This window comes from Bison bison, unplaced genomic scaffold (assembly GCF_000754665.1).
Source record: "Bison bison bison isolate TAMUID 2011002044 unplaced genomic scaffold, Bison_UMD1.0 scf7180017864390, whole genome shotgun sequence".
NCBI lineage: Eukaryota > Metazoa > Chordata > Mammalia > Artiodactyla > Bovidae > Bison > Bison bison.
The window spans coordinates 2,754,058-2,775,169 of NW_011494962.1; the positions used below are offsets into that span (position 1 = coordinate 2,754,058).

The 21,112-nt window shown below is 39.1% G+C and overlaps 1 protein-coding gene across 4 annotated transcripts in view; it reads right to left on the bottom strand.

The window, feature by feature from the left end:
• Nucleotides 1-21,112, bottom strand: part of LRP6 (low density lipoprotein receptor-related protein 6) — a 179,570-nt gene that overhangs the window by 2,068 nt on the left and 156,390 nt on the right. For 2 of the 4 annotated variants that reach the window (XM_010858688.1, XM_010858690.1), the window contains 6 exons: nt 15,510-15,746; nt 14,536-14,646; nt 9,965-10,195; nt 8,332-8,468; nt 7,588-7,685; nt 22-3,543 (listed from right to left, as the gene is read on the bottom strand). In XM_010858688.1, the coding sequence (XP_010856990.1) occupies nt 3,249-3,543; nt 7,588-7,685; nt 8,332-8,468; nt 9,965-10,195; nt 14,536-14,646; nt 15,510-15,746 (1,109 nt within the window). In that variant the 3' untranslated portion in view covers nt 22-3,248. Of the gene's footprint in view, nt 1-21; nt 3,544-7,587; nt 7,686-8,331; nt 8,469-9,964; nt 10,196-14,535; nt 14,647-15,509; nt 15,747-21,112 lie in introns of those variants that run through there. The other 2 variants (XR_826921.1, XM_010858689.1) reach the window with 2 other exon arrangements.

The following is a 21,112-nucleotide window of genomic DNA, read 5'->3' on the forward strand; positions in this document are numbered from 1 at the left end:
GTGCTCTTCCGATCTAATCCTCTGCTCAAAGCCTCATCCCAATTAATGGTCTATATTAGATAAAAATGTACTGTAAAGTCTTCATTTCTACATATGAGTCCTTCAGAACAGCTGTTCTCAAACTGGCTAAAGGGTCAGATATCTTTTGGTGGTACATCAGAGTATTTTTGTATTAAAATTAAAATAATGATAATTTTCTGCTAAACACATAATATCTCACGATATGCTAGATTTACAGCAAGTGTCAGATGCATAATAAAATTCCCCAAAGAAAAATCAGTATTGAGAAAATTCTACGCCTTAACTGTTTTTTTGTTAATTGTGAATATGCCATTATCTGATATAAACAGCAAAATTCTTTGGGCCAGGGTTCAAAAAACCAAAGCTCTGCAGGAGCAAAATTCAAGGTTATAAAAGTTTAGAAGTATAAAAGACCACTTCAGTGAAGAAAAGCTTACTGTAGTCCACAGGAAGTATGCTATGCCAAAGTTCAATTTTCAGGTCATTTTAATCACATCTCTAAGTGGGCACACTTCAAGATACACAATCACAACAAATACTACTATATTTAAGGAACATAATTAAATTTTATTCATTGCCCCTCAGCTGGCTAATGCATCTAGCAATAATCCAAATTCAAAATAATCCAAATTCAAAACTGTATTCTTTTTCCCCCAATTTGTGCTCACATTAACTTTTTATCTTCCAATAAAGATCTTGTGTTTAATAAACTAGATGGTCTACTTTAAAGCTTAACTGTCCATATAACCTGAGGACCAATAAATCCATCCTCAATTTTGACAATTCTCTCAAACTGTACCTTTCAAATATTCCCCAAAATGTTAAGACTCCATCTCAAACATTGAGAAAGAGGATTCTGAGACTAAGCTGAACTGCCTTCAAATAATTTCAAACAAATTGGCACACAAATTAGTATTTTGCAAGAAGAGGCCATTGCCATCGCAGTACAAGCACTTGAACTGACATATAACAAGGCAATATTCTTCTTAGTTCATTATAGTGCAAGTTTCCACATGGGAAGCCCACCAGATAAAGATGCACATTAAAAAATGTAAACATCGAGAATTCTCATATTTTAATTGATACCCAGTTATTGCTAACCTTTCCATCTTCATGTGAGCATCAAGTGCCTCTGTGTGTCACAGAATGCAACTTCAATTTCCATTCTGTTAGAACTTGAGCACTTTGTTTCGTCAACAGGAAGAGTTAACGCTCGTCTGACTGAAATGCAAGACACTGATGGATTACCATTTATTTATATGCAAAATCAAGTGCACCAGATTCATATAAGGTACCCCAATAACCGATGTGATATTCTGAAACCGCATTTTTAAATTTTTAAAAAAGATTACTTAGGTATTTTAATTGCTTAAAAAGTTAGTTCACCTCCACCAAAATTATAAATCCTTTCTTCCATTGTTTTCTCTTGGGCCCTGAAATCTAGAAAGGGTGGCCTCAGCAAAACAGAATTAAAAAAAAAAAAAAAATCATCATTTATTAAGTAACTGACCAACATCTGTTAAGGTAAAAATACATTAGTATGAAAACACATTCAACTTTAGCAGAGAAATGCTGGAAACATGTGAAAAAGCAGGAAACTGACTTCTGGAAAGGTGGCAGAGCAGTGCCAGCATCGTTTCACGGGTCAGCCCTGACAGCTGAAGCAGCAGCAGCCCCAGTACCACACGGGACAGGCAGAGCACGGAAGAGCCTTCCGTTATCCCCCTCTACTCAAGTTCCGACAGCTGAAAAGTTCAGTTTTCCTTCTCATGTAAGCCATATCGTTAAATTTGTTAAATCACCTTAATCCATAATGGAGTAAGAGAGAAGACACGTAAAAATATATAAGAGGTGATTATAAAAGTAATTCATGGATAATTTGAAAACAATCTAATATTCACATTAGGTTAACAGAAAGATACTGTATTCAACTCACGCCACACATTAGAAAGAGGTTATGTGTGTAGAGATCATTCTGAGAAAAATCAGCCTAAAGAACATGAAAATGTCACCAACAACTAATATAGGGAAAACCTAACGATAACAAAAAAAATCCTCTTTTAAAATAGATTGTCTCTAACCGGAACATATTTAAATGTTTTACTAGGAAAAAAAAAATATATAAATGATTTCATACTGTGATATTATATGCTGAAAGTACTGCAAGGATATATGATTAATTTACAACAAAAACTTAATGGTTAAATTTGTAACTCTTAAACGCTTTCTATTATGTGCTGTAAAAAGACACTGTATTGAGCAATAAAACAATCTTGGAATAAAGAGGAACAGTAACTTGTCTAACCTTTGATCCTTATGTGGACACAGCAGTCCAATTGAAGAGCTAAGCTGACTGGGGAATGGAGTTAGTAGAAATATTACAACGAAACTTTTATTTAGCAAATTCTGTTTAATCAATCCCCAGATTTTATGGTGAATAAATTATGGTATCTTGGCAAAATATAATGCTGCTAAGGGAGGAAGCAAGGTGAAATCACCCAGGGAATTACTGACGTATGACAGAGGGGTGACTTTTACGATAGGGACAGAAGGCTTGCAAACAAAACGGCCCCATAGCATCTTACCAGATAGCTCATCTCTCCCACAACAGCAGCACCCCGAATGAATTTTTAGAAATATCTATCTTCCTCACTAAAATTATTGGACCCCTAGAGAAAACAAAGCCTTTTATCCAAAATTAGTATTCTTTTCTTTTGCCTTTCATTTCTTAAACTTGTTGGCATTCAAATGGTAGTAAATATGAAGGCCACTGGGCTCCTTCCGAGTATATATGGTTTGCTGCTGAGATGGACTTTAATTTCTTTGCTTTTTAAAAAAAAAAAAATTTTTTTGGTATCAATAAAGCCCCAGACATTCCTGGTCAGTGATGCTGTTTTTTTAATTCCTGTTTCCTTTGTACTCAGTCACTTCACTGGGTTTAAGGCATGCTTTGTGTATTTAGTTTGCAAAAATAAAACTTTTAGTACAAATTTATTATTTATACAAATTTTTATGGCACAAGCAGCAAATCTGCTATTTTAAGAAAATATATAAATATCTTTTCCTTCTGTACAAATATCTCCAGTTTTCCCTACCCCATTTATAATTTTAACTGTACACGGTCTGCCTCATCCTTCAATAATAGCTCCCTCCCCCCCCTCCAGATCGCAACCAAATTCGTATTTACACTTTTGTGTTGGAGGCAGTCAGAGGAGGAGGGCCCCTCCTCAGGAGGAGTCTGTACAGGGAGAGGGTGGCGGTGGGTAGAGGTGATGAGAGTAGCTCCTCTCCGTGTATGGAGAAGGCGGGCAGCTTTCATAGTTCTCTTCTGCTGACAAGTACTGGCTTCGGGGCGTGGGAGGTGGGGGCACAGGCTCTGAGTCATAGTTCAAGTCACTAGTGTAGCCCTTGGCCGTCACCACTGAGGTCATCCTTCGGCTAGGAGCATAGTCACTGTCACACACATCTGTGCTGCAGGGCGTGGTGGGGGGCGCAAAGTGCCGGTAGCTGTACGGCCTGTAGCTGATACAGGGAAGAAAGCAGAAGAAGAGGAATTAGTTTTATAGAAGAGTGGTTTCTCTATCCAAATACAGAGGCATTAAATGTAAACCTGACTTGGAAGACAATCAACTTGACAATTTAAACTGGCACCAACCAAGAGGCAATTTTCAAAGGCAGGCTGAAGGAGGAAGACAGCATTATCTTGTGAATGATGAACTCATTCTGACCTCTGGATGTGTGCTTATGTATTTAAGTTGGGCTTCCCTGGTGGCTTCACAGTAAAGAATCTGCCTGCAATGCAGGAGATGCGAGTTCAATCCCTGGGTTGGAAAGATCCCCTGGAGGAGAAAACAGCAACCCACTCTAGTATTCCTGTGTGGGAAATCCCATGGACAGAGAAGCCTGGTGGACTACAGTCCATGGGATCATAAAGAGTCAGACTAGATTTAGTGACTAAAAAACATCATCTTTAAGTAACACTGTATCAATAAGAAGGAACTATCCAAAGTTGTATTTAATGGTCATCTTTGGAAAAAATCTCTCATTTTGCATTTAGTCTGTATAGTGGACATCAATGTCTGCCTTTCCATGATCTGTGAGAACGTGTCTTTATGATTTTACATTACTCAAACATGTGAGCATTCCCCGAACATTCCTCAAATGCTCTATGATTTACCTGATGAATAATTTAATGATGACTGAAGACTTCATTACTCTCTTTACTTCATTCTCTCTTGTACAAATACTGTACAAGCCAGGCTGAATTTTGGTAGACAGCCTAAGGAACATATCTATCCCATTACTAATACTATCAGTACAGAGAAATTACCGTGATTTGGGGGAAGAAGTGTCAATTTCCTATGCTGTATGTAGACAAGCATGTTGTCATAAGAGCAGCTCTACCTGAACACCAAAATGACAAATTCCAGGTATCCATACAGAACCAGTGACTTTTATAAAACATATTTCAGAGACCTAATTTATTTCTGTATACCCTTTAAGCTATCTTTTCAAGCAATCTATAACTGTTAAGTTTGTAGTGTGGCTAACTAAAGAAAAAGGCACACTGGAAAGAGAAATATACTAGTAAAATTAACAGCCGACTTAAAAAGTGTTGATTTTTCCATCATTTCTACTATAACTTCTTATGTCATTTTATAGTCTAAGTATAGTAAAGTTGATCTTATTTCATATTTATCCCAGTCAGGATTTATTTATATGCTTTCTCATCAAATAAAATGACTGCAACAGTGGGGCAAGAGCAAGTGTAAAACTGAAGCAACAATTTATAAAACATCTAACGATGTGCCAGGTAACACACCTCAGGATACATGCCACTTGAGGCAAGCCCTCCATATCAAAAGAAATGGCTATAAAAGACCAAAAGTTACATGACCTGCTAAGCAGGTTCTCAAGCACTTTTACTACCAGTATTGACATGATGTCACAGTATTTTTTAGGTCTTATCTTTCTGTCCAATGAGGTGGTGAGCCTTGGTGAAATTTCTTGGCTCAACATTTAAAAGGCCCAATACTTCCACTTCCACAGGAGAGGAGGAAAAAACAAAACACCAGAGGAGAGAAAGGAAACAGATTAACAAAATGTATTAAGTTTTGCAAACTTTCCCCCCACCCCCAAGAAAATTTAAATGAGAAAAGTTTCACTCTGAAGAAATAAACTGGGCTTAATTTGAGATGTGGGAAACAGTTAAATAAGAACTGTTTTTCAGAGACAGACAGACAGACATAGAGAACGAACTTAGTGCAGCTGGCGGAGGCAGGGGGTTGGAGAAACACAACACGGACCATGGGAGGAAGGTATAGATGGAGAGTTTGGGATGGACGTGTACACACTGATGTATTTAAAACGGTTAACCAAGAACCTCCTGTATAGCCCAGGGAACTCTGCTCAATGTTACACGGCAGCCTGGATGGGAGGGAAGTTTGGGGGAGAATGGAAGCAGGTGTCTGTGCGGCCAAGTCACTCTGCTGTGCACCCGACACTATCACAGCGTAACACTGATAATCAGCTGCAGTCCAATACAAAACAAAAAGGTTTTCATAAAAAAAGAACTGTTTTTGATGCAATTATGTCTACCTGAATCAAACAGTGTTTAATTTAAAGAAATTGTTTAAAAGTAAAATTTTTGCTCTTTCCTTTTGTTTTTTTCAATTTTCAGGTTTCTGCCTATTTTGACTTCTTAGAACAAACCTGGGGTAGGGAAAGCAGCACTTTAAGTAAAACATAAAATCAATCAGTTCAGAGTCAAACCTATCTTATCCATAAAGTGACATAAGGATTCTGAATGAGATACGGTATAGTTTCCACTTCATTTCTACACATCTATAAGGTTATATATACAACAGGGCAATTGACTGGAATGCCAGGAAACACCTTATTGAGAAGATAATGGGCACTTGAGTAATGCCAATAAACACGGGCACTAAGTGTCTGAAGAGAATGTAAGTTTTTGACTTTCTGTTGGCCTGTCCAATAAGACAAAAGAGTAAGGACGACACACTAGGACTGAACCTGTTCACTCTGCTCCACAGTCGCAAATGAGCACAAAGGCATAAGGTCTCCCCTTTTCTGGCTTACAAACACACTGCAGTTTATTTTAATGAGTCACGATTTATTCCATGCAACTATATGAGAAACCTTTCACTCCAGATTGTAACAACAACATATGTAAGCAAGAGCTGAACTTAAGCTTCTTTCAGCTTCTCTCAAACTCTGTGCCCTTAATACTTCTGCTATTTTAGAGCTCTCCTAACTCTCTGGACCTTCGTCTTATCCCAACATTCCACTGAGATGATCAATCAAACCTAACCTCAGCAGTAACATATTCTGAAATCAAGTCACTTTGGGGGCAACTTCTCCTTAGAATACTGCCAAAGCCTGGAGGCTCTATCTTAATACTACAAAAGCCAGCCACAAAAAAAATTGCGGCTCCCTTTAAAAAATGTAGAGTTCCCCGAAGGCCTGAACAGACATTTTTCCAAAGAGGAAATGCAGATGGCCAACAGGCACATGAAAAGATGCTTGATGTGGCTATTTATCAGCAAAGTGCAAATCAAAACCACAGTGAGTTATCACCTCACACCAGTCAGAACGACTATCACCAAAAAAACCACAAATAACAAGTGCTGGCAGGATGTGGAGAAAAGGGAATCCTTTTACACTGTTAGTGGGAATGCAAACTGAGGTAGCCATTGTTTCTCAAAAAACTGAAGTAGAACTATCATATGACCTGACAGTTCCACTCTGGGGTATATATCCAGAAAACTGCAAACACTAATTTGAAAAGATACACACACCCCCAAATTTCCAGCAGTATTATTTACAATTGCCAAGATATGGACACAGCCTAAGTGTCCATCAACACATGAATAAAGAAGATGTAGTGTGTGTATACACACACACACAATGGACTACACTCAGCCATGAAAAAGAATGCAATTTTGCCATTTGCAACAACATAAGATGGATTTGGAGGATATACACTAAGTAAAATAACTCAGAGAAAGATATATACTGTGTGGTATCAATTATATGTGGAATCCAAAAAATATAAGAAACCAGTGAAAATAACAAAAAAAGAAGCAGGCCCACAGGGATAGAGAACAAACTAGTGATCACCACTGGGAAGAGGGAAGTGGGAAGGAGAAATCAAAGAACAGGGGAATGAGGTATGAACTATTAGGTGTAAAATAAGCTACATGGATATACTGTACAACACAGAACTATAGCCAATATTCTGTAATAACTACAGATGGAACAAAACCACCTCTAAAAATTGTGAATCACTAAATTACACAACTGCAACTTACATAATATTGTGCATCAACGATATGTTAATTAAAGGAAGTCTAATGCCCTGAAAGAAAAGGGTTTGTGGTAGAGGCAACACCAGCATTACCCAGACAAGAAGCCTGTTCTCTCTACAAGATACCTGTTCTCTCTTGGTGGCCATCATCTACTCAGCCAGGGCCACAGCAAACTCACAACTCAAACACTTTCTTCTAATAAACATGTGGACTGACACTGGAGGAGGATGTGTATTACCTGTAGGACCTGTGAGTGGAAGGGCTGTTAGAAGAATAACCGAATTCCATGGTGTAATGTGATCGCTCTGTGGCTGGGGATGGCGGAGGGTTCAAAATCTAAAAGGAAAGAAAACCAAATGATTGAAATAAGAATAGTCTATCCAGACAGAGACTATTAGCCTTTTCTCAACTTCTCTTCCTCCATCTCTGTTCATATTCTTCTTTACTTCCTTTTTTTCCAAAGAATTAACCTAAAACAGTACTTTAGAACTATGGCTCTCCACCCCTCAAGACACAATTTCATTAGGTGTAAATAACACAAGGTGATGAGAAGGAAATCTGCAACCTACAAGTTACTGGTTTAACGTGTAGCACAACTGGGTTCTGATTTTTAAAACTATAAATGTTTAGAGAAAGATTACTTACTTAGGAGAAATGCCACGTTTTCCTTCTTTTGGGAGGTCACAGAATGACGGTACTTAGCCTCTCAGGAGGTACTATTCAACAGTTCTACTTTCACCTGGTATATGAAATTCATGTCTGATACTTTCAAATATGCTGGTTGCTACACAGTCATTAAGTTGACCACATTCTAAGTGCTCACATGGTGGTGGTGAAACCTTTGGGCCTTGTATGTCTAAATTCTATATTAAAACCTTTTATACTACCATCACTAAGTACCCATATTTAATAAATAAGTTAAACATCTAAGATCTTATTTATCTCAGCATTCAAAGTGAACAGAGGAAAACAGGCTACTTACTGCAGGGAAGTAAGTGCCTTTGGTGCTTGATGAACTACTTGACGATGCTCCTGTGACATGGGCTCGGTCATAAGGGGGTCCACTGCTCCCCCCCATGATACTGAGGGAACTGATCATTGATTTACCACGAGACATTCCTAAAATGAGGGGTAAATACTGAAGTTGAGTGCAATCTATAAGAAGGCATGAAATCATTTTATTTAGTCCTAGAATTGCAAATATCAATAGTCAAATAGCTCCATTTTCAAACAACGTATGCCCTCTTTTCCCAATAATAATTGAAAATACTTAATGGAAAAGGCAAACAAATGTTCTCTAGAAGTGGGGACTTCCATTGAGAGCTGGCCTATAACACAAGGCCAAGGATAGCTCCTGGCTCTTCCTACTCGCCAGAGTGGAAGCAGAGCTCCTCAAGATGAGAGGTTTTCAGTCTCTTAGAAGACCTGAGAAAAAAAGAACTGTGAAGAGCAGAAGTGCAAAGCAGGCTAGACAAAGCAATAGGTCTGCTCAAAAGAAAAGTAAACCCATTGTTAAGAGCATAAATTCAATGTATGGGAAATTATTTATCTACTAGATGCAAATGTTGTTGTAATCACAACCACAATGCTAAAGAAGAAATTCTATTTTTCACAAGTGACTTCCCAAATTCCACCTTTAACAAACTAGGTATGGCAACAGGGAATCTATTAACAATTTAAAAACCATCTATTTCCTTACAGCTAACAACCAGAGTAAGTTATTTTCACAGGGTTTTTGGCCTGGTATCTCTTTCTCCATATTCATTACAAGAAAGGCTTCTTTTCATTACGGGTACCAAAAGACATTGAAAAGAAAGCTGTACTTCCCTAGAGGAATGCAGTCTTCCCCAAGGACAGAACATCTGGCACCCTGGCCATGCTTGAATAAACCCTCCTCCCATTGTCTTCATCTAAGTTAGGAGAAAACATAAGATGATGTATTCCTCCCTGCTATCAATCAGGCATTTCTAAATCTGCTGAAAAGGAAACCTCATCTGTTTTTTCGGGCTCCTCTAATTCCTGGGCTCCGTAGTACAGGTCTCTTGGTAGTGAACCAAATGAACTGTGGTTTATGATTCTTTTCAACAAATGGCCAGTTGATTAACTTTAGTACAGCACATCTAGAAATGCAGAGTGCATGCGTGCTAAGTCACTTCAGTCTCTTTGTGACCCCATGGACTGTAGCCCACCAGGTTCCTTTGTCCATGGAATTTTCCAAGCAAGAATACTGGCGTGCATTGCCATGCTCTCCTCTAGATTGTCCCGACCCAGGGATCGAACCCGTATCTCCTGCATTGGCAGGCAGGTTCTTTACCACCAGCACCACCTGGGAAGCCCAGAAATGAAGTGTACATGCAATAAATGTATGATATATTAATATAAATGCTTGTATGTACATGTATTTGCTTTGTATCCTTTGCCAATTTCTAACAAACCATACCTAAGGTCTTCTGTGTAAAAAGAAGGTGCTAAAAGTAAGCGAACATTTGTCCTTCTAACTGTTTAAACCCAAAATAGTCTACATTGAAGTAGACTGTAGGCAGTATTCTGTTTCCATAATGGAAGCTTGGCAATCTTGCCAAGACTTGATTCTCAACGGGTCAGTCCTGGCTCACCTGGAAGAGATCCTGACAAAGAACTGGGGTGTGGCACGTAACCAAGGGGCACAGAAGCTGGTCCATGAACTACATAGTCGTTAGTCATGGTTTCCCCATCGCCCTTCATCCGTGGACACAACATCCTCTGGCAGATAAAGTATATGGTTCCAGACACAAAGATGGTAACAATTACTCCAATAACAGAACCCACTGTATTGGTGGCCTGTGGTGCTGGCTCCTCAGTTGGATCTAAAATGGGAATGCAGTACAGTTACATAATGGAAAAACAACTGCAGGTTCAAAACAGTAATGGAAAGAGGGTGTGCAAGCAGAATTTGAGCCTAACGAAGACAACTCACACACATTTTTCCTTTTTATGAATACATACACACCATGCCCCATGGATACGTAGACAGATAAATGTCACTTAGGAATCAAAACGAATGACTCCTAGGTGAAAACAGACATAGGACAATACATTGGAAAGTATAACTGTAAACTGGTAACAAAAATGTTAAGTGAATTATAGATTAAAACACCATTAAGAAGTTTAAAAACACATATATAGACAAAATCTATCCTACTTCATTCTGTATATCATAAAAATCAATATTATTTGGAGATGTCTAAGAAAATTTTAGGGTCAAACGTTTTACCTGGAATGGTAAAGAAGCCAAAATCAGCTCTGAGCTTGATTTTAGATCTGAAAAGTGACATTTATGCCTGGTGAAGAGAAATTAGAAGCTACCGATGAGCATCAGCTCTCAGGCCCAATATGCTGCTGCCTTAAGGGTGAGTCTAGTTGCCTGAGGGCAAGGAATATAAGGTCTCTGGTACCAGAATAGCTGAGGACTCAGAGAGAAAAGCCGGAGCATGAGAGGACATGTCAGCAGCCTTCATGGGATCCCCGAGCTATCTGAGACTTTAAAACAGGGCACCAACATGAGAGATAGGGGAAAATATAGCCAAAGAGCTCATCAAATGCAGAACATTACTCTTCTGTTGAGAAGGAAAATCCTTCTGTTGTGAATAGTCAGACTGTATTTCACAACTGCGTATCTCTTAAAACTTTCCTTTTGTTCCACCTCACCTCAAAATCTCCCATCCACACAGCTAAACTCATCTTATGATTAAACCTAAGAATTGAAAGAAAACGACATCACCAAGTTATATACCATGGAGGGGCTGTGGGTCACATATTATATCACCTATGGGCTCTGAGCCCATATGCAACCAGCCCATCTTTCTCATTCCCCACCTCCCCCCACCCCCACCCAGGGCCTTGGCATTCCTTCTAACACCAACTTTCAAGAAAGAATAGTTTACACTCACTGTTTTGTCTCTGGGTCACATTTTAACTCATTGAAAGTAGACTTCTGTCCTTACTACCACAATGAAACTAGTCTGGTAAAGTTCTCCTATATGCCATAGTCAATACACTCTCCATCTCACTGACAACTCTATACATTCAGTACTGCTGGCTCCTGTTTTCTCCTCAAAAAGTCTGATCATTTCCCCTTCCAGGACACCATTCTCTTAGTTTTACCATCTCTGATTATTTGATCTGTCTCCTCTCGTTGGCGTCATTCTCTCCCGTCTGCCTCAAGTACAGTGCTTCCTAGAGTTCTATTTACCTCCTGCTATTTTCCTCCTCTGCCTCCTCTCCCTCAGAGATTTCATCTACTGCCTCAGCTGTAATTATCAAGGATAAACCGAAAAGCCCATCTCTCTCTCTTGAGCTACAGACCCACAGAGTTATTAACAGCTTTCTTAATAGCTTCAATGGGACACCCAAGGGGGCAGCTTCAAAGCTGCGTAATCCAAACTGAACTCACAGTCACCACCATTTGTCAACATTTCCTGGATTCCAGGGACAAAGCAGATCATGAATAAATAATGGCGCCTGTGGCAAATTATAAGCATTTAAATTTATATAAAAAAATAATTAAAAACCTACATCAGCTGAACATGATATCCACAGTCATGATACACAATGATATTTTGGTTTTTAGTCTCTGCCATATAGTCTCATTTATGAGTGTAGTCATACAATGAGGTTACCTGCTAATTCAACCTAAACTCATCACCTCTAAGCTAGGTTACGAAAACCTTTTCATTCTACGTCTGAAATAACCCTGAAATCTATCCGCTCCCTCCTCTCCCATCAGTGCTGCTTCCCTTGATCTAGACACCCACCATCTTCTGCTGAACTACCAGTCTCTGAAACATTTTAAAGGTACAGCCTGCAAGTCTTTAGTTGGTAAAAACAATTTAATGTGTTGAAACCAGCATTCTGAAACAGAAAACTTCAGGATGCATTCCATACAATACAGGTAAATACTGTTGCATGACTCTCATTTCTTTATGTGTACATCCACATCTTTGTATTCTTCTCCATGTGGTCAAAACATTTGAAAGCACCTAAGCTAACAGATTTCTTCGCCTATCATCTTTCACCTCCAATCCATCTACTTTACTACTTTCACAATTACACAGCCATGCCAGTCCTCCACTTCAGGCTTTTAACGGCTCTTCATCATTCTCGGGGCTTCCCTGGTGGCTCAGACGGTAAAGGATCTGCCTGCAATGTGGGACACTGAGGTTCAATCCCTGGGTTGGGAAGATCCCCTGGAGAAGGGAACAGCAACCCACTCCAGTATTCTTGCCTGGAGAATCCCATGGACAGAGGAGCCTGGCGGGCTACCATCCATGGGGTCGCAAAGGGTTGGACACAACTGAGTGACTAACACAATAACAACAACGTTATTCTGGAGTACTGTCTACAGACTCTTTAGAGGAAAAGCACAGTCCTTTGTGATCTCACCTTTACATATATCAGCTTCTGCCGACACACCTCAAGACAGCAGCCTGTATTTCGGCAGTTCAATTTACAGGTAATTTCTCAAAAGTGCCCATTTCACTCTGGTTTTGGGCAGAACAAGAGAGTCCCTCTACCTAGAATGCAATCTCTCCACTCAACTGCATAAGTAATGCTATTCAATGATCAACAGCCACCCAACCTTACCACATTTTTCTAAGATATTTTCCTTGCTGAAGCCCATCTTCGTGTCTAAAGATCTGGCCATTCTCTTCTTTGTGCTACTCCTTGTACAGATCTCTATTACAGCACATTTATCATTACTCATCACACTCCTTTATCAATAACACCTACTCTGATTAAACTGTTTCATATACATTAAATCATTTAATCCTCTCACAATCACCATACTAAATATTATCTTCATTTTAAAGATGGAGAAATTGAGGTCTAACAAGCAAATAATTTACTGGTGGAGTCAGAATTCAAATTCATATCTGCCTGGCTTGAATATCCCTCTTCCGACCCTCCTCTGGCCACAGAGAACTCTTGAGGAACCTGGTACAGGTGTGATGTGCCCTCAGCACATAGCAAGTACTCAGCAAGGTCTGCTGAATAAACGGAAACAGATCCCAGTAGTCTCAGTGAGGATCCCACTTGAATTTTGTAAAAACATCACCTTGAAGTCTTTGTCACAATTTAAAGAGTTTTAAAATGAGTTCTGTCTAAATTCCACAAAATCAGTTTCGACAGGGGAGACCTGGCTTGCGCTGAATGTCATTTGTCAATACTTGACAAATGGAATATTTGTCAACTGGGGATACATTTCATGTTAGAACATTAGTCAGTAGTTGTGTACCTTGAAGAAACAACAGGCTATTTAGCCTAAGGTTTCTAGGCTCAGGAATATATATGTGGGGGCTCAAGTATTCTCAGGCTGTGTTTTAAGGAAGCTCTTAAAGTCACTGAGAGACTGGTAGAAAATTACGCAAGAAAAAAAATGGGAAATTTTAAACACGTGTTAACATGCAGAAGGGGCTTCCCAGGTAGCTCAGTGGTAAAGAACCCACCTGCCAATGCAGGAGACGCGGGTTCAGTTCTTGGGTTGGGAAGATCCCCTGGAGAAGGAAATGGCAACCCACTCCAGTATTCCTGCCAGGGAAAGCTCATGTAAAGAGGAGCCTGGTGGGCTACAGTCCATGGGGTTGCAAAAAAGTCAGATACGACTTAGTGAGTAAACAACAAACGTTCAGAAATTCTTAAGTTTAGACCACTAATTTCCACATATTGAAACTGCAAATTTCCTAACCTTAGTTTTCAAAAAACAATATTCCTTTCTGATGCTTTGCTAAATGTTTCTGTGAAGGTTTTTGAACATAAGAAAACTACTATCTTTAAGAAATGATTAAATGTAAAATGTAGGAAATCTCAAGTACAAATAACTAATATCAATAACTTGCTTCTTAATAAGAAAGCACTGGTCATAAGTGAACCTCACACATAATGAAAAGGAAAAGAACATTAAAAATTCTCCCTTATCCACCTGCAGTGTGGGAGACCTGGGTTCGATCCCTGGGTTGGGAAGATCTCCTGGAGAATACCCACTCCAGTATTCTGGCCTGAAGAATTCCATGGACTGTATAATCCACGGGGTCACCAAGAGTTGGATATGACTGAGCAAGCTTCACTTTCACACTTTCAAGACTAATAATGTTATTTTAAAAAAGAAAATTCTACCTTAAGAGTAATACAAGGTTTTCATCATACTTACAACAATCCAGTTCATCTGATTTGTCACTGCAATCCAAATTATGATCACATTTCTTGTGTTTTCCAATGCATTGACCATTGGCACAGCGGAACTGATCAATTAAACAGAGTACTGTGGGGGGAAAAATGTAAATAGTTTTCTTAGTTTTGCTATCGTGTAAAGTCTGGCAGAAGTCAAAGAGAACATTCTGGGCACACATGAAAAATCAGACTTTTAGAGAAAACTTACAAATAGTTCTCTGGGGATTTCAACTGAGAGACAGAAAAGAGAAGAAAAAGCAATCTAGCAAGAAACTTCCTATTTTGTCCTTTATAAATTCCATCTTTCACTAACAATTCTGTTAAGGATTAAAAGAATTCTACATGCATTTCTAGACACTAAAGATTTCCAGAGAATATTTTTGTTGTGGTTGTTTTATATTCTGTTAAAAGTTAGTGGATGAGAAGAAAACATGAAATTACTTTATGTTGTTAATAAATATGTCATGTGTGTGTGCTTAGTCATTCAGTCATGTCCAGCTTTTTGCGACCCCATGGACTGTACCCCACCATGCTCCTCTGTTCATGGAATTCTCCAGGCAAGAATACTGGAGTGGGTAGCTATTCCCTTCTCCAGGGGATCTTCCCGACTCAGGGATCAAACCCAAGTCTGCTGCATTGGCGGGTTCTTTACCAGCTGAGCTACCAGGGAAGCCCCATTCAGAGCTCACTGCAAACAAGGACCATTTTTACATACTGAAGGGCTAATCTTTTGGTGTCATTTCTCAACTGCAAAGCTTATTAATGTGTATAAATCTTACACACATTAAGAGAATTAAGACAATTTAGAACATGCTACTATGTTTAGAAATAATAAAGTCAAGCACACTTGAAAAACCCCAAATCTACCACTGAATGAGCCAAAGCAAAACTCTGAATTTCAAACAACTTAATGGAAAAGGGAAATCTGTAACCAGGCCTAGGAATTGCGGATACCTTCACAGTTCTTCTCATCTGACTTATCCTGGCAGTTCGCGTCTCCGTTGCATCGCAGGGCACCATCGATACACTGTCCACTGGCGCACTGGAACTGGGACTCTGAGCACACAGGACAATTGAGTTCATCACTGTGGTCTTCACATTCAGTAAACCCATCACACCGCCAAGCCACAGGGATACAGTCAATTTCTCCCGTGAAACAAGTAAACTGCTGAGGAGAACATGTTGGGGGTTCTTCAAATGAATAGGGGGAGGGGAACGAAAAACACAGTCATGTCACACAGAGGCACTGACATTTACACCTGAGTGAAGCCCATTTCATGATAACATATACAAAACACTTTATAACACATAAAATCTATAACTTATCTTACCGAATCGGAAAAGAGATATAATTTTTACACTACTTCACTGAGATTCATTAACTTACAAAACTATAAGGCAGAAAGAAGTTTTCTTATATAATTTAAGTAGGAGTACTGAATTTGCAATCTGTTATAATCTCACACATAACCCAGGAATTACCATTATAATCATCCACCTTCAAATATTTTAAAGTTATATTAGAATTCATAACTTTTCCAGCCCTGAGGTTCTCAAAGAATGATCTACGAACCCCTGGGGGTTCCTGACCTGCAACCTCTTTCCAGGGAACTGACAGACAGTATTTTACAACAACACTAATATATCACTTGCCTTTCTCACTACACGTGCACTGATGCCAAGGAAGGTAAAACCCTTGGCACCTAAGCAGACTCGGGGCAAGGGCCCCAGACTGTACCAGTAGTCACCGCATTCTACATAGTCATATACCATACATACACTCAGCGGTGGGGGGTGGGGGTGGGGCAGTTTCATTCAAGAATGTTCTTGACGAATCAGTAAAAAATACTAATTACATTAAAATCAATTCTGAGTACACATCTCCTCAAAACTGTTTGACAAAATGGAAAACATGTACAAAGCTTGGGCTGCATACCTCAACATGAAGGTTTCCAAAGCGAAAAACTTTGAGCTGTAAACGCAACCCAAAACGTGACACCCTTTTAATGTGAAAGAACGAGTGGCAGATAAACTATTGATATTTGCACTTGGGTATTTTGTGGGAAGTTTTTAAAAAATGAACCAGTGATTTCAAACAATAGCAAACCACAACGTACTTGTGTGGCAAATTAGACAGCACTGGAACTTTCTATCAGAAATTGTAATTTTAGAAGACCTGTATCCAACACTGTTAGCTTGATGGAGTCCTAGTACTTAAATATTCTTATGAGGAGATTGGTGGTAATATTAATGTGATTGTTTTGATACTGTATAATGAAGTGCATCAAAACCTGATGATGTGGGAATTTCTAAATGGAATTCTAGTATTTCCAAATGACCAAGATGCATAAGGTTACAAAACAGTGCATGGATAAAATACCCATTCACAGTACAAAATAACTAATGGATTTCAATATGAGAGACTATAATAGTGAACTGATATGGTTTCAAGTTCCACAATGCAACTAACACTATAGAAAACTATCATATGTCAAAATTTGGTGTAGAATTCATTATGCATATACATAATTATTTGAAAAGGCTATTTAATTATAGCCCTCCAGTTTCCAACTACTTATCTTTGAGGCCAAAATTCTTCATACAGTTCAATGAAGCTACAATACTACAACAGACTGAATGCAGAAGTAGACAAGAGAATCCAGCTCAACACTCAAAAGATTTTTTAAAATGTAAAAACAATGCTATATTTCTCACTAAAATTATTTTGCTTTAGAAAATACCATCAATTTTCTTAAGAGTTTTAACTTGAGAACATGTAATGCTTTATTAATATTTTTAACAAGTATTTTTTAAAGTTCTTGGTTTCAAATCCTACCACAGTAAACATAGATTAGATATACACAATCTACACAAACAAAAGCTCTCCTCAAAAATTTTTTAAAATGTAAAAATATGGTGAGACCAGTTTGAAAACACATTCAGACTGGCAGAAGTACAAAATGAGATGATGGGGAGGTAACACAGGCTCAAATGAAAACACATCTTGAGAAGGGCAAGCAGAGAAATTCAGATTGTGTATTTCATTTGCCTCCACTGTAAAATCTGAGCTTCCCAGGTGGAATTAGTGGTTAAGAACCTGTCTGCCAATGCAGGAGGCATAAGAGATGTAGGTCTGATCCCTGGGTCAGTAAGTTCCCCTGGAGGAGGGCATGGCAACCCACTCCAGTATTCTTGCCTGGAGAATCCCAGACAGAGGAACCTAGCAGGCTACACAATTCATGGGGTTGCAAAGAGTCAGACATGACTGAGGCATGCATGCATGCATGTAAAATCTACATTAAATCACAAGAAAAATCTTGTATATAAATTCAAGATTTATTGAATTGACAATTCACTGCAGTTTCACTCTTAATAATAAAAACTGAAAACAATTAATATGTCCCTGAACACAAGAATAATAAAACTATGGCTTATTTGTATTGATACAATGAAACACACTATACAGCAACAAAAAGAAAACCACAGACTGTGGCACTCCACTCACTATAAAGATGAATCTCAAAATATCACAGTAAGCAAGAGAATCCAGACATAGGGTACATACATCATGATTCCTTATGTAAATTATGTTCAAAAATAAGTAAAGCTAAACCATGGAGATGAAAACTACTCCAGGAAGAGAACTGGCTGCCAAGACGCAGGGAACTATTCTTAATGACAATACTGTATGTTTTGATCTGGGTGGGCTTCCCTGAGAGCTCAGTTGGTAGAGAATCTGCCTGCAACGCAGGAGACCTTAATTTGATTCCTGGTTCGGGAAGATCCATTGGAGAAGGGATAGGTTACCCGCTCCAGTATCCTGGCCTGGAGAATTCAATGGACTGTACAGTCCATGGAGTTGCAAAGAGTCAGACATGACTGAGTGACTTTTACTTTACTTCACTTGAAACGGGTGCTGGTAACACCACTTTACACATCTGTTAAAGTACACTGACTATTCAGTTAATACATACATTAAAAACAATCACTAAATATGAAGAAAAAAAATATTGGTCTTTTAAAAGACATTTTCTAAATGAAAGGTGGTATCATTGATTCAGTTTTATCTGTGTCTACATAAAGGTGTATTTTTCTAAGATTTGCCTTACTGGAGCAATAATCTAGCATTCTGACATGGAAACACTTGCTTTTTTCTTTTTTTTTCTTGTTTAAATTATGGCCCTGTGGCATCACATGGTAAAGAATCTGCCAGCAAGGTGGAAGAACCAGGTTCAATCCCTGGGTCAGGAAGATCCCTGGAGAAGGGAATGGCTACCCTCTCCAGTATTCTTGCCTGGGAAATCCCATGGACAGAGGAGCCTGGTGGTCTACAGTCCTTGGGGTCAGAAAGAGTTGGACACAACTCAGCAACTAAAACACACTTTAAGCAACTAGATTCCATTTTGGGGGCTTCCCTTATGGCTCAGCAGGTAAAGAATCTGCCTGCAATACAGGAGACCAGGGTTTGATCCCTGGATCAGGAAGATCCTCTGGAGGAGGAAATGGCTACCCACCCCAGTATTCTTGCTTGAAAAAAAATCTCATGGACGTGGAGCCTGGCAGGCTACAATCCAAAGGGTCATAAAGAGTTGAACACAACTGAGCAACTAAGCACACACAAAATACATGTAACAAGTTTACCATTTTAACCATTTTTAAATGTACAGATCAGTGCATTAAATATATTTACATCAATGCGTAATACCTGCTATTCTGGGGACAGATATTTCAAGAACCAGAGCTTAACTTCCCTGTGCACAAAGCTGATCTCCCCAACTAAACTGCATTCTCTGTGTCAAAGATCTTCACGTCTCCCGCGATCCAGACAGAGATCCTCATAGCTACTACTCACTACATGTTATTTTTTTTTAAAAACTTGAAAGTTAGAAGAATATTCTCATAATACCATCTTATCAATAATTTTCATATTTGAGTGTAAACCCTTTCAATCTTTTTTCAGAGATTTATTTTTTATGTAGTTTTCATGACACAATAAAACACCATTTTAATATTTTTTTCCACTTGCGCCAACTTTGGGCTACATTTTTACATCAGTTTACGATAATTTTTAACGGCTACATAAGCTCAGTTATTTTATTAAATCATTTTCCTATCATTAGAAATTGTTTTTAAATTCCCGCCACTGTAGAAAACAGTCCTTTTCCTTTGGTTGAATTCAAATAGAATTATCACCAGCAGGAGAATTTCTAAATTAAGGGAATAAATATTATAATGCATTTGATGCTACCATACTATGCTTTAACAAAAGGATACACCTTTGCTGTGGTCCTATGAGTAACTGAACCAATTTCACTACAACATTACTACTATTCAGTTCAGTTCAGTTGCTCAGTCGTGTCTGACTCTTTGCGACCCCATGAATCGCAGCACGCCAAGCCTCCCTGTCAATCATCAACTCCCAGAGTTCACCCAAACCCATCGAGTCGGTGATGCCATCCAGGCATCTCATCCTCTGTCGTCCCCTTCTCCTCCTGCCCCCAATCCCTCCCAGCATCAGAGTACTTTCCAATGAGTCAACTCTTTGCCAAAGTACTGAGGTGGCCAAAGTACTGGAGCCTCAGCTTCAGCATCATTCCTTCCAAATAACACCCAGGACTCATCTCCTTTAGAATGGACTGATTGGATCTCCTTGCAGTCCAAGGGACTCTCAAGAGTCTTCTCCAGCACCACAGTTCAAAAGCATCAATTCTTCGGCCCTCAGCTTTCTTCACAGTCCAACTCTCACATCCATACATGACCACAGGAAAAACCATAGCCTTGACTAGACGGATCTTTGTTGGCAAAGTAATGTCTCTGCTTTTGAATATGCTATCTAGGTTGGTCATAACTTGCCTTCCAAGGAGTAAGCGTCTTTTAATTTCATGGCTGCAATCACCATCTGCAGTGATTTTGAAGCCCTCCAAAAATAAAGTCTGACACTGTTTCCACTGTTTCCCCATCTATTTCCCATGAAGTGATGGGACCAGATGCCATGATCTTCGTTTTCTGAATGTTGAGCTTTAAGCCAACTTCTTCACTCTCCACTTTCACCTTCATCAAGAGGCTCTTTAGTTCCTCTTCACTTTCTGCCATAAGGGTGGTGTCATCTGTATATCTGAGGTTATTGATATTTCTCCTGGCAATCTTGATTCCAGCTTGTGCTTCTTCCAGCCCAGCGTTTCTCATGATGTACTCTGAATAGAAGTTAAATAAGCAGGGTGACAATATGTAGCCTTGATGTACTCCTTTTCCTATTTGAAACCAGTCTGTTGTTCCATGTCCAGTTCTAACTGTTGCTTTCTGACCTGCATATAGGTTTCTCAAGAGGCAGGTCAGGTGGTCTGGTATTCCCATCTCTTGAAGAATTTTCCACAGTTTATTGTGATCCACACAGTCAAAGGCTTTGGCATAGTCAATAAAGCAGAAATAGATGTTTTTCTGGAACTCTCTTGCTTTTTCCATGATCCAGCGGATGTTGGCAATTTGATCTCTGGTTCCTCTGCCTTTTCTAAAACCAGCTTGAACGTCGGGAAGTTCACGGTTCACGTATTGCTGAA